Here is a 13,832-nt window from a genome sequence, read left to right on the forward strand (position 1 = left end):
ATGGTCCAAAGAACAAGTGACCACAACTACCATAGTATTCACAAGGACTACATTAAAGATCATTTAACAGTAGGATGCGTGTTACTGCAGAACTGTTACTGCAGCCTTCACCACAACTAGAGTAGGAGAACCACCCCCACACGCCTACAACCAGAGTAGGAGGACCCCCCCACACACCTACGACCAGAGTAGGAGGACCCCCCCACACACCTACGACCAGAGTAGGAGGACCCCCCCACACACCACGACCAGAGTAGGAGGACCCCCCCACACACCTACGACCAGAGTAGGAGGACCCCCCCACACACCTACGACCAGAGTAGGAGGACCCCCCCACACATCCACGACCAGAGTAGGAGGACCCCCCCACACACCCACGACCAGAGTAGGAGATGCCCCACCACGACCAGAGTAGGAGAACCCTACACCCACACCCAAGAACAGACTAGGAGATGCCACACCATGACCAGAGTAGGAGAAGCACCCCCCCACGACCAGAGTAGAATGCACACCCACGACTAGAGTAGGAGATGTCACACCATGACCAGAGTAGGAGAACCTCCACACAACCAGAGTAGGAGAACCACCCCAACACCAGAGTAAGAGAACCCCCCCACGACCAGAGAAGGAGAACCCCTCACAATCAGAGTAGGAGAACCCCCACAACCAGAATAGGAGAACCCTGAGTTAGACAACAGAATAGACCACAGGTGTCGAACTCATTCCATGGAGGTCCAAGTACTTCATTGATCAATAAGGTCACTGATTGGTTAGGAACTCCCCTCACCTGGTTTTTCTAGGTCTTATTTGGACACTCGATCATCTATGGAATGAGTTGACACCCGTGGTATAGACTCTTACCCATTGGCCAGGTTGTCATCGTCATCCTCTGGCATGCTCTTGCCCAGCAGCTCGGTGTCGCTCAGGTAACCAGACTTGAGGTCCGCATCATCCACATCCAGCCCTTCGATGAGCTCCATTCGGGAGGAGTGGCTGAAACGGCTGGAGACTCGGGCGGGCATTGTGTGGGCCGTGTACTGGGACCCGGCCTTGCCCCCCTGGTACCCACCGCTTCCCGTGGAAGAAGGAGCGTCTCCAGCCTGCATCCGGGGGCTGGATTGGCCATGGCGCCAGGAGAGAGGAGAGGAGCGGTTGGACTGACTGGACATGCTGCGGCCGTTCGTCTCGTCACTGTCGTAGCAAACAGTACTGCTGTCCAGACAGCTGGGGAGAGAAGGCGAGGGAGAGGTTATAGAATTGTAGAAATGGAATGGGTGAGAGAGGACAGAAAGGGAAGGAAAATGTAGAGTTTGAGGGACTATGATATTATTATTATATTATTATAAAGAGAAAGAATTCTAGAGAGAGAAAAGCTACTTTTTCTATATTTTTCCCTCTCTGTCAGTTGGCATTTAAAGGAATCCATCCAGCCATATAGTGTCTGCTGACCTAGATACGACTGTAACATTCACTCTCAGCCTTCAGCCACGACAGCAAAGATCTCAGAACGTAGGGGCAAGTCACTAGCTACAATGTAAGGATATATTATCATTGCGTGAAAAGAGAAGCGTCTAGCTTCTCCCCTCTCTCCCTTTGACAGGATCATTCATAACCCTCAGCATATGTTCACAACATCATTACCAGCTGGGATTTACAGACCTAGGGCAATCAGTGCTTAATCACACACCCCAACTGAAAAAATATATGATTGCTCAAGCGGACCAGAACTTTTTCATGACTACTCTGGACCAGTGTCAGCTAGTGAAAGGTGAGCCAATGTGTACATGTAGAGCGAGAGCTCAGACTAGACAGTAGTTCTAGATTAGAGACTAGTTCTAGTTTAGATTCGAGACTAGTTCTAGTTTAGATTAGAGAATAGTTCTAGTTTAGATTAAAAAGTAGTTATAGTCTAGACAAGAGAGTAGTTTCTGCTGAGTCTGGCCATGACATAACCATATTCACCAACCAGCCCAGATGAATAATGCAATGCCTGCCTGAGACCATATGGCTGTTCTTTCCTCCTGCTATTTCTGTACTTCTGTAGATGGATAATTAATCAATAGACACTGTTAATTCTTTACAGTCTAAGGGTGGGGGGTTCTAAACTGACATACAGTTGACTTGTTACACATTTTGTTTAAAAAAATTGATTCAATTAAATGTTTTCCTCATCAATCGCCATCAAGGTTTTAAGAAATGTTTACAAATATATAAACGATACATGAACAGAAATACCTTATTTACATAAATATTCAGACACTTTGCTATAAGACTCGAAATTGAGCTCATGTGCATCCTGTTTCCATTGTTCATCCTTGAGATGTTTCTACAATTTTATTGGAGTCCACGTGTGTTAAAATCAATTGATTGGACATGATTTGGAAAGGCACACACCTGTCTATATAAAGGTGCCGCAGTTGACAGTGCATGTCAGAGCAAAAACCAAGACATGAGGTCGAAGGAATTGTCCGAAGTGATCCAAGACGGGATTGTGGCGAGGCACAGATCTGGGAAGGGTATCAAAACATTTCAGCAGCATTGAAGCTAAGTTAAATTGATTGGATCTGGGGAAGGGGGACCCTGGTACCCTAGGGAAGGGGGACCCTGGTACCCTGGCGAAGGGTACCAAAAAGTGTCTGCAGCATTGAAGATCCCCAAGAACACATTGGCCTCCATCATTCTAAAATGGAAGAAGTTTAGAACCACCAAGACTATTTCTAGAGCTGGCCGCCTGGCCAAACTGAGCAATCAGGGGAGAAGGGCCTTGGTCAGGGAGGTGACCAAGAGCCAGATGGTCACTTTGACAGACCTCCAGAGTCCCTCTGTGGAGATGGGAAAACTTTCCAGAAGGACAACCAGCTCTGCAGCACTCCACCAATCAAGCCTTAATGGTAGCGGCCAGACAAAAGTCACTCCTCAGTAAAAGGCACGTGGCAGCCCACTTGGAGTTTGCCAAAAGGCACCTAACGGACTCTCAGACCATGAGAAACAAGATTCTCTGGCCTGAATGCCAAGCGTCAAGTCTGGAGGAAACCTGGCACCATCCCTACGGTGAAGCACGGTGGTGGCAGCTGGAAGACTAGTCAGGATCAAGGGAAAGATGAACAAAGTCATGTAGAGCAAGATCCTTGATGGAAACCTGCTCCAGAGTGCTCAGGAGCTCAGACAGGGCCGCAGGTTCACCTTCCAAAAGGACAACGACCCTGACATTTAAGCCTAGTACAAATTCCCTCTCTGGTCAGTTAGGATCACCACTTTATTTTAAGAATGTGAAATTTCAGAATAATAGTAGAGAGAATGATTTATTTCATCTTTAATTTCTTCCGTCACATTCCCAGTGGGTCATAAGTTTACATACACAGAATTGGTATTTGGTAGCATTGCCTTTAAATTGTTTACCTTGGGTAGCCTTCCACAAGCTGGGAAGAATGTTGGCTCATTCCTCCTGACAGAGCTGGTGTAACTGAGTCAGGTTTGTAGGCCTCCTTGCTCGCACATGCTTTTTTAGTTCTGCCCACAAATTGTCTATAGGATTGAGGTCAGGGCTTTGTGATGGCCACTCCAATAGCTTGACGTTGTTGTCCTTAAGCCATTTTGCCACAACTTTGGAAGTATGCTTGCGGTCATTGTCCATTTGTAACACCCATTTGCGACCAAGCTTTAACTTCCTATCTAATGTCTTGAGATGTTGCTTCAATATATCCACATAATGTTCCTGCCTCATTATGCTATCTATTTGGTGAAGTGCACCAGTCCCTCCTGCAGCAATGCACCCCCACGACATGATGCCGCCACCCCCGTACTTCATGGTTGGGGTGGTGTTCTTCTGATTGTAAGCCTCCCCCTTTTTCCTCCAAACATGACGATGGTCATTATGGCTAAACAGTTCTATTTTTGTTTCATGAGACCAGAGGGCATTTCTCCAAAAAGTATGATCTTTGTCCCCATGTGCAGTTGCAAACCGCAGTCTGGCTTTTTTATGGTGGTTTTGGAGCAGTGGCTTCTCCCTTGCTGAGCTGCCTTTCAGCTTATGTCAATATAGGACTCATTATACTGTGGATATAGATACTTTTGCATCTTCACAAGGTCCTTTACTGTTTTTCTTGGATCGATTTGCACTTTTCGCACCAAAGTACGTTCATCTATAGGAGACAGAACCCGTCTCCTTCCTGAGCGGTATGATGGCTGCGTGGTCCCATGGTGTTTATACATGTGTACTATTGTTTGTACAGATGAACGTGGTACCTTCAGGCATTTGGAAATTGCGCCCAAGGATGAACCAGACTTTTGGAGGTCTACAATTTTTTTCTGAGGTCTTGGCTGATTTCTTTTGATTTTCTCATGATGTCAAGCAAAGAGGCACTGAGTTTGAAGGTAGGCCTTGAAATACGTCCACAGATACACCTCCAATTGACTCAAATGATGTCAATTAGCCAATCAGAAGCTTCTAAAGCCATGACATAATTTCCTGGAATTTTCCAAGCTGTTTAAAGGCACAGTCAACTTAGTGTATGTAAACTTCTGACCCACTGGAATTGTGATACAGTGAATTATAAGTGAAATAATCTGTCTGTAAACATTGTTGGAGAAATGACCCTTGTCAACTTTACAGAAATGCATTGAATAGCACATGGCAAAAATAAATATATATATTTTTTAAAGAATTGTAAGAAACAAAGGTATTGAAGTAAGTGTCTGTCCTATATCTAGGAGATATTAAAAAAACTTTTTTACACATATTTAACCCCCTTTTTTGGGTCGGCACAAAACTACCTTCGTACTTCCATTGGTTTTTGTAAACCGGTACCAGTTACCTTCAGACAAGTCTCCTGACACTTGTGATCACAACGGAGAACACCGTAGTGTTCATGACAATCTCCCCTTCCCACAGTTGGGTCCCATTAGTTTGTGATGGAGACAGTAAGCAGCAGCCAAAATGGCAGGCATACAGTCTTTGAATGCAGAATGACTTTTTGTTAAAAAATGTTTCGGTTTCTGCCAGTTTCTCCGGTATCCTGTGGGGCTAAACTCTGGTGTTTTTGTTATTGTTTGTGTCTCACGGTGATAGAGACAGTCTGAAACGTGTACCGAACATGATGGTCTTGAAAAATAAAGTCTGTTTGAGAGGGATTGACAGAACATGTTAGCCCAAACGGTTCGGACGCTACTAAACAGAAGTTGGCACATCCACGGTACCGACTTCAGACGAGTCTCCTGACACTTGTGGGGGTCGTAGAACAAAACAGAGGATGCCTCCATCGTGTTCATGAGTGTCTCTCCTTTCCATAATAAATTAACAGATTTATATGAATATTTTTTTGTTATGTAACTTAGTTTGACGAACCGGTGCATCAATCGACTCTAGGGGGTTAAAGACATTGTCTCGTACATTTAAATACTTTTTACCTAGTAGTTCTGAAAGTAGTGCCCACAAGCCAAAAGTAACTACGTTACATACAGTATGTCCAGATATGTGAAGCACATCTAGGCTCTCTCTCTCTTTTGCTCTGCTGTTTGTGCATCTTGCAAGCTGTCACTTAAATGGCGAGGGGCTGAAGCTCATTGGCTAGACCTCTAACTGCTACGCGGCTGGCCCACATGGGGGAAAAATTTGGGAAAATGGCGCAGCACAGTTTCCAGAAAAACAATCCCTTTCAACTAGGGATTTCGTGGCTAATTGAGGTAAAAACAATAATTCTGCTCATAGATTATGCATGTATGAACTACACAAAGCATAAGGTTTAAAAAAGACAGGCCAACTCTCACAATGCTTCGGTGAAATGATAAACTATCTCACATTAGTACAGTACTTCCTTGAGAGTTTTTGAAATGTAGCTTCAATTGAGGTAGTTCAAACGTATAGATGCACATCAAACGATTCCATACATTAGGGTATATGTTTGGGAGTTATGACAGGGAGCTGAACTATTAAAGTCATTAGAAGATAAGGATTTACTAGTAGCATTGAATGTGGGTGTTACCTATAGTAGATTTTTATCAGTGCCTAGAAGTTCGGTGGCCAAGGTCAAAGTTTTTGTGTAAAGTTACTGAACAGTCTGTCAGTCTCTAGAGGCCAGGGCTGTGGTAATTCAGAGCTCATGTCTGGGATGGAATCCCCTAGCACATCAACAGTACACACCTCACAGAGAGACCTAAAGGCAAGGAACATTGGTAGGCAGAGCACATACTGTTGAGCTGGGGATAAGCAGCAGCCAAAATGGCAGGCATACAGGCTTTGAATGCAGAATGACTTTTTGTTAACAAATGTTTCGGTTTCTGCCAGTTTCTTCGGTATCCTGTGGGGCTAAACTCTGGTGTTTTTTGTTATTTTTTGTGTCTCATCGTGATAGAGACAGTCTGAAACGTGTACCGAACATGATGGTCTTGAAAAATAAAGTCTGTTTGAGAGGGATTGACAGAGAGGGTTTGAGCAGATGGAAAGAGATGGAAACAGATGTAAAAAAGGAGAATGCTCTTTAACATTATGCCCCACTCACACCAGTACATAACATCAGAAACACCCCAGTATTTATGGGCCTATTATAAACTGGGTGGTTAGAGCCCTGAATGCTGATTGGCTAAAAGCTGTGGTATATCATGCCAATATACCACTGCTAAGGGCTGTATCCAGGAACTATGCGTTGCGTCGTGCATAAGAACAGCCCATAGCCATGGTATATTGGTCATATACCACGCCCCCTCGGGCCTTATTGCTCAACTATAATCTATGAACTTAGTGTATGGTAATGTACTCACCCATGGCTGAGTTGGGCTCCCCGTAGACTGGACATGGTATCTTCCAGGTTCTGTCTGAGGTCAAGGACGTTCTGCACCGTACGTTTCCTCTGAGACTCTGGGTCTGTGGGGACATTACATCAGTCACTATGGTGAGATTCTGGGTCTGTGGGGACATTACATCAGTCACTATGGTGAGATTCTGGGTCTGTGGGGACATCACACCAGTCACTATGGTGAGATTCTGGGTCTGTGGGGACATTACATCAGTCACTATGGTGAGATTCTGGGTCTGTGGGGACATTACATCAGTCACTATGGTGAGATTCTGGGTCTGTGGGGACATCACACCAGTCACTATGGTGAGATTCTGGGTCTGTGGGGACATTACATCAGTCACTATGGTGAGATTCTGGGTCTGTGGGGACATCACACCAGTCACTATGGTGAGATTCTGGGTCTGTGGGGACATTACATCAGTCACTATGGTGAGATTCTGGGTCTGGGACATTCTGTCACTATGGTGAGATTCTGGGTCTGTGGGGACACCAGTCACTATGGTGAGATTCTGGGTCTGTGGGGACATTACATCAGTCACTATGGTGAGACTCTGGGTCTGTGGGGACATTACATCAGTCACTATGGTGAGATTCTGGGTCTGTGGGGACATTACATCAGTCACTATGGTGAGACTCTGGGTCTGTGGGGACATTACATCAGTCACTATGGTGAGACTCTGGGTCTGTGGGGACATCACACCAGTCACTATGGTCAGATACAAAATGAATTCACACATCCCATGTATCAATGTTAATCTGTTGTGTCTTTATACCTTGGGATATCCCAAATATTAGAGTTCCAGTTATTGAATATATTAAACATAACGTTGATTTCCCAAAGATTGAATTAGACTGTACTGAATAAATGGCACTCATTAAAATCATAACCCATCAGATTCTAAGCCCTGTCTTAGCCAGGGGAAGGGTGGGGTTATTCTAAGCAATATGGATTTGATTTAAGAAGGTCATACACAGAATAATTTTGCTATTTGATTTTGAATTTTAAGACCCCTTGAAGTATAAAAAAATACATATAAAACATTTATTTGATGAAAAAAATGTTTGGCTTTACTGCTATTTGCCCATACAAATGCATTGAATAACAGATTCACTACATGTAACAATAGATTGTCCCCAAAAATATAAAAATTAAGTTAGTCCTGAAGTGTCTGTCCTATATCTAAAATGTATTTAACCCAACATTTTTGGCAATAAAAGGTCTCCATACAGTTCATTCAGAAAGTATTCAGACCCCTAGAATATTTCCACATTTTGGAAGCGATTACAGCATAGAGTCTTCTTGAGTATGACGCTTCAAGCTTGGCACACCTGTATTTGGCGAGATTCTCCCATTCTTCTCCGCAGATCCGCTCAAGCTCTGTCAGGTTGTATTGGGAGCATCGCTGCACAACTATTTACAGATCTCTCCAGAGATGTTCGATCGGGTTCAAGTACAAGCTCTGGCTGGGTCACTCAAGGACATTCAGACACCTGTCCTGAAGCCACTGGAAGGTGAACCTTCGCCATAGTTTGAGGCCATGAGTGCTCTGGAGCGGGTTTTCATCAAGGATCTCTCTGTACTTTGCTCCATTTATATTTCCCTTGATCCTGACTAGTCTCCCAGTCCCTGCCTCTGAAAACATCCCCACAGCATGATGCTGCCACCACCATGCTTCACTGTAGGGATGATGGCAGGTTTCCAACAGACGTGACACTTGGCATTCAGGCCCAAGAGTTCAATCTTGGTTTCATCAGACCAGAGAATCTTGTTTCTCGTGGTCTGAGAGTTCCTTAGGAGTTCCCACTCCAAGTGGAGTGTCTTGTGCCTTTTACTGAGGAGTGGCTTCCATCTGGCCACTCTACCATAAAGGCCTGATTGGTGGAGTGCTGCAGAGCTGGTTGTCCTTCTGGAAGGTTCCAAACTTCTTCCATAAGAATGATGGAGGCCACTGTGTTCTTGGGGATCTTCAATGCAGCAGACATTTTTTGGTACCCTTCTCTAGGGTACCAGGGTCCCCCTGATCCAATCTCAGTGCTAGAGGCGTCACTACAGACACTGCCTGGATTCAAACCAGGGTATCACAACCAGCCGTGATTGGGTGTCCCATTGGGTGGCGCACAATTGGCCCAGCGTCATCCGGGTTTGGCTGGTGTAGGCCGTCATTGTAAATAAGAATTTGTTCTTAATTGACTTGCCTAGTTAAAGAAAGGTTATATTAAAAAAATAGGTCAGATTTGCCAAATAGAGGGCGAGGGACAGCTTTTTATGCATCTCTGTGTGGGGAGTAAAGGTGTTCTATAGTTTTTTTCCATCTGGTTGCACGTGACATTCTGGTAGCAATGAGGTAAAACAGATTTAACTCCCCAACCACAAGGAGCATCGCTTCTGGATGAGCATTTTCATGTTTGCGTATGGACTTATACAGCTAGTTTAGTGTGGTCTTAGTGCCAGCATCAGTTTGTGGTGGTAAATAGAAGGCTTCGAATAATATAGATGTGAATTGTCTTGGTAGATAGTGTGGTCTACAGCTTATAATGAGATATTCTACCAGGCGATCAATACCTCAAGACTTATTTAATATTAGACATCGGGCACCAGCAGTTATTGACAAATAGACACACACCCCCGCCCCTCGTCTTGCCAGACGTAGCTGCTCTGTCTTGCTGATGCACGGAAAACCCAGCCAGCTCTATATTATCTATGTCGTCATTCAGCCCCGTCTCGGTGAAACATAAGATATTACAGTTTGCAATGTCCTGTTGGTAGGATAGTCTTAATCGTAGATCGTCCAGTTTATTTTCCAATGATTGTACTTTGGCCAATAATTTGGAGGGTAGTGGTGGTTTACCTCCTCACCGGCGATTTCTCACGCAGATGACAAGCATTTTCGCTACACCACAAGCATTTCGCTACACTCGCATTAACATCTGCTAACCATGTGTATGTGACCAATAAAATTGGATTTGATTTGGGTCTTGTCTTGACAAAGCAGTATATCCTTTGCATCGGACTCATTAAAGAAAAGATCTTTGTCCATTTCGAGGTGAGTAATCTCTGTTCTGATATCCGGAAGGTCATTTCGGTCATAAGCAGCAACATTATGTACAAAATGAGTTGCAAACAATGCGAAAAAGGAGCCCGTAAAACGGCTGCCATCCCCTCCGTCGTCATTCTCACCATGGCAACGCTGCTCTAACCCCCTTACAGGATCCTGACATGGTACAGCCTCAACTGTGGAACACCCCTCTATTGGATCCCGAATGGTACAGCCCTAACTGTGAAACACTGATGACTGGGAGTGGCCACCAGGGGAATTCGTCTGACATTCTGTGTGAACTCCAACCTCTATAGGTTTCCCAAAAACCTACAGACACTAGGCCCTCCATGGAATGAGTTTGATATCCCTGCTCTATAGCCTCCCAAAAGGTGAAACGCATTCACCAGGATGTGTGTGCATGTTCCTGCATACATTTAGGCAATTATTTTATCATAACACTATAAACATTTCACACAAGTGTTCAGTCACCCGCACTGCCCATCTACACAAGCACACACTCACACACGCTAAAAATAATCCATAGTAAATTATAGCAAAACAAAGGGAGATTGGGAACTGCATGGGCAGTGGACAAGACATGAGCATCCTATCCTAAATCAATAACGCGGAGATGTCTCATTTGTTAAAATTAATGACTGGATTTGTCTTTGACTAAGATACTGAAGAGGATACATTTGTTTTCTACTATACAATAAAATAGCTACAGGCAAAACCTCACGACAGTTGAAAAAATTATCATCTATTGAATTAATTGGAGGTGTTGGCTGAAAGTCAACCATAGCAGAGGAAACACATCTCAAATAATGGGCCATATACCATATTCATTAGTTCTTCACTCTTAGCGGAGTGCTAATTACACTGTGATTGCACGCATGCACATTTTCCTTTATGGGCCTAATAGTGAAGATGTCATTTAACGGTAAAAAATGAATGACCTTTTATTATCTGATTGCCTTCAAAAAAGTAGGCTGCCTGGTGCATGTTTGTCTACTACAAAATAATTCCAGCATTCAAATTAATGGATAATATCAAATGCTACAAAACACCAAAAAGTGTGCTTAATGACATTCGCCGAATGCCATTGATTGGACCTACATTGTGGTCCTTCTGTAGCTCAGTTGGTAGAGCATGGCGCTTGTAACGCCAGGGTAGTGGGTTCGATTCCCGGGACCACCCATACTTAGAATGTATGCACACATGACTGTAAGTCGCTTTGGATAAAAGCGACTGCTAAAATGGCATATATATATTATTAATTGATGCGTCTTGCTAACAAATTGCCCTTTTTTTAGCCTGAAAAGTAGGGACTCATGAATGGGGCTGAAGCTGTCCCAGGATAAACGGTATGGTCACCATAACACACACAGTCAATGTAATAGACTAGGCTACATGACAATGTGTATTATCATGGACCAAACAGGCCCACCTGTATCCAGTCATGTAGCCTAGTGTGCTAAAAAGAAAAATGGTGGGTAAACTCAGATTGCAGGTCACAGTGGAAAAAGTTACACTCCCTATACTTTCAATGCATTTTCAGAAAAAGGTGGGCCTGCACCACTGGCGGTAGCCTACCCTATCAACCGAGGCAATGCTACACACACACACACACACACACACACACACACACACACACACACACACACACACACACACACACACACACACACACACACACACACACACACACACACACACACACACACACACACACACACACACACACACACACACACACACACACACACACAGGCTTCATATAAAGCTGCTTATGCCGAGTTCAAAACAACTGGGAATGCAGAAATGTCTGACTTCAGAGCGTTCAAGACGACCGCAAAAAAACGAGCTACGTTTTAAATGGTCACCCAACTTGGAATACCAAATCGGAAACTTGGGCATCTATCTAGAACTCCAACTTCCGACCTGAAGGTCACTGATGTACTGTAATGATTCCCAGTTGTCTTGAAAGCTCCGTTAAGATAGCACATTGTTTGTAGTTTTTATCCTGTCAACACACAATCACCGTGTAGAAACAGAAACAATGAATTTCATTGTAAACAGTCAAATATGCTTGGAGCCTTCACAGATCGTGTGTCATAAAACACTACCTTTATTTCCTTACATTAATGACATTTATGGCCGCATTATTTGTCAAGTGAAGCATTAACAATTGCATTAGAACACTGAACTTATTTCAACTCTGTAGGAATCCTGGATCTTGGAGATTTCAGAAAATGTCATGTAAGTAACTATGCCTACATAACATTTCATTATGTTTTGCTGTGAAAACATGTCTCATGGGCACACAAATCCAAAATAATGTAGGCCTATATCATTGAAAAATCAAATGATCCTAACACGAAAGAGTCAATTATAGCCAATATAGGCCTACTGTCATTAACTTATAGCCTACTTGTTGGATGGATTGGATGTGCATTGAGGTCTATCTGTAGGCTAGGTGTCTAGTAAATATTGCCGACCATCATCAGCTGATCCAGGAAAGAAAACAAATATCGATAGAAAATAAAAAAGCTAAATATTTGGTCTACTTCTTGTGGCGACAGAAAGCATGGAGAATACCAATAAATGCACGCACCTGAAAAACAACGAGCGCTCTACACAGCTGACTGACAAAAGCAAACAATGATAACTAAACCAATAAATCTAATGCATTGGAATAAAGGCTTTTTTTAATCAAGGACACATGGCAAACAAATTGGGAACATGTGGAAGTACAAAGTAAAATCTATCCGTTTAAGGTAACTCAGCTGAGGCCGAAATTCAGCAACCTATAGGACGTATACCATTCCTGAACAGGGTGACGGTTTGTCCAGCCACGTAGAAATACACCAAATCAAATCAAATGTATTTGTCACATACACATGGTTAGCAGATGTTAATGCGAGTGTAGCGAAATACTTGTGCTTCTAGTTCCGACCATGCAGTAATATCTAACAAGTAATATAACCTAACAATTTCACAACAACTACCTAAAACACACAAGTGTAAAGGAATTAATACGAATATGTACAGAAAAATATATGAATGAGTGATACCCGAACGGCATAGGCAAGATGCAGTAGATGGTATAGACTACAGTATATACATATGAGATGAGTAATGTAGGGTATGAAAACATTATATAAAGTGGCTAGTGATACATTTAATTACATCAAGATGGCAAGATGCAGTAGATGGTATAGAGTACAGTATATACATATGAGATGAGTAATGTAGGGTATGACAACATTATATAAAGTGGCTAGTGATACGTATAATTACATCAAGATGCCAAGATGCAGTAGACAGTATAGCGTACAGTATATACATATGAGATGAGTAATGTATGGTGTGTAAGCATTATATAAAGTAGCTGGTGATAAATTGATTACATCAATTTTTTCATTGTTAAAGTGGCTAGAGTTGAGTCAGTATGTTGGCAGTAGCCACTCAATGTTAGTGATAGCTGTTTAACAGTCTGATGGCCTTGAGATAGAAGCTGTTTTTCAGTCTCTAGGTCCCCACTTTGATGCACCTGTACTGACCTCGCCTTCTGGATGATAGCGGGGTGAACACGCTATCATGGCTCCGGTGGTTGTTGTCCTTGATGATCTTTTTGGCCTTCCTGTGACATCGGGTAGTGTAGGTGTCCTGGAGGGCAGGTAGTTTGCACCCGGTTTGCACTACCCCCTGGAGAGCCTTACGGTTATGGGCGGAGCAGTTGCTGTACCAGGCGGTGATACAGCTGACAAGATGCTGTCCCGTGGATGTGGATAGGAGGGTGCTCCCTCTGCTGTTTCCTGAAGTCCACGATCATCTCCTTTGTTTTGTTGACATTGAGTGTGAGGTTATTTTCCTGACACCACACTCCGAGGGCTCCTCCCTGTAGGCTGTCTCGTCGGTGTTGGTAATCAAGCCTACCACTCTTGTGTCGTCTGCAAACTTGATGATTGAGTTGGAGGTGTGCATGGCCACGCAGTCA

At 43.6% G+C, this 13,832-nt stretch overlaps 1 protein-coding gene across 1 annotated transcript in view; it reads right to left on the bottom strand.

The window, feature by feature from the left end:
• Positions 1-13,832, bottom strand: part of LOC118389616 (neuron navigator 1-like) — a 145,046-nt gene that overhangs the window by 116,448 nt on the left and 14,766 nt on the right. Inside the window, exons 2-3 of the mRNA XM_052526526.1 lie at positions 6,757-6,859; positions 862-1,224 (exon numbers count right to left, since the gene is read on the bottom strand). Coding sequence (XP_052382486.1) covers positions 862-1,224; positions 6,757-6,859 — 466 coding nt within the window. The remainder of the gene's footprint in view (positions 1-861; positions 1,225-6,756; positions 6,860-13,832) is intronic.

This window comes from Oncorhynchus keta, chromosome 10 (assembly GCF_023373465.1).
Source record: "Oncorhynchus keta strain PuntledgeMale-10-30-2019 chromosome 10, Oket_V2, whole genome shotgun sequence".
Taxonomy (NCBI): domain Eukaryota; kingdom Metazoa; phylum Chordata; class Actinopteri; order Salmoniformes; family Salmonidae; genus Oncorhynchus; species Oncorhynchus keta.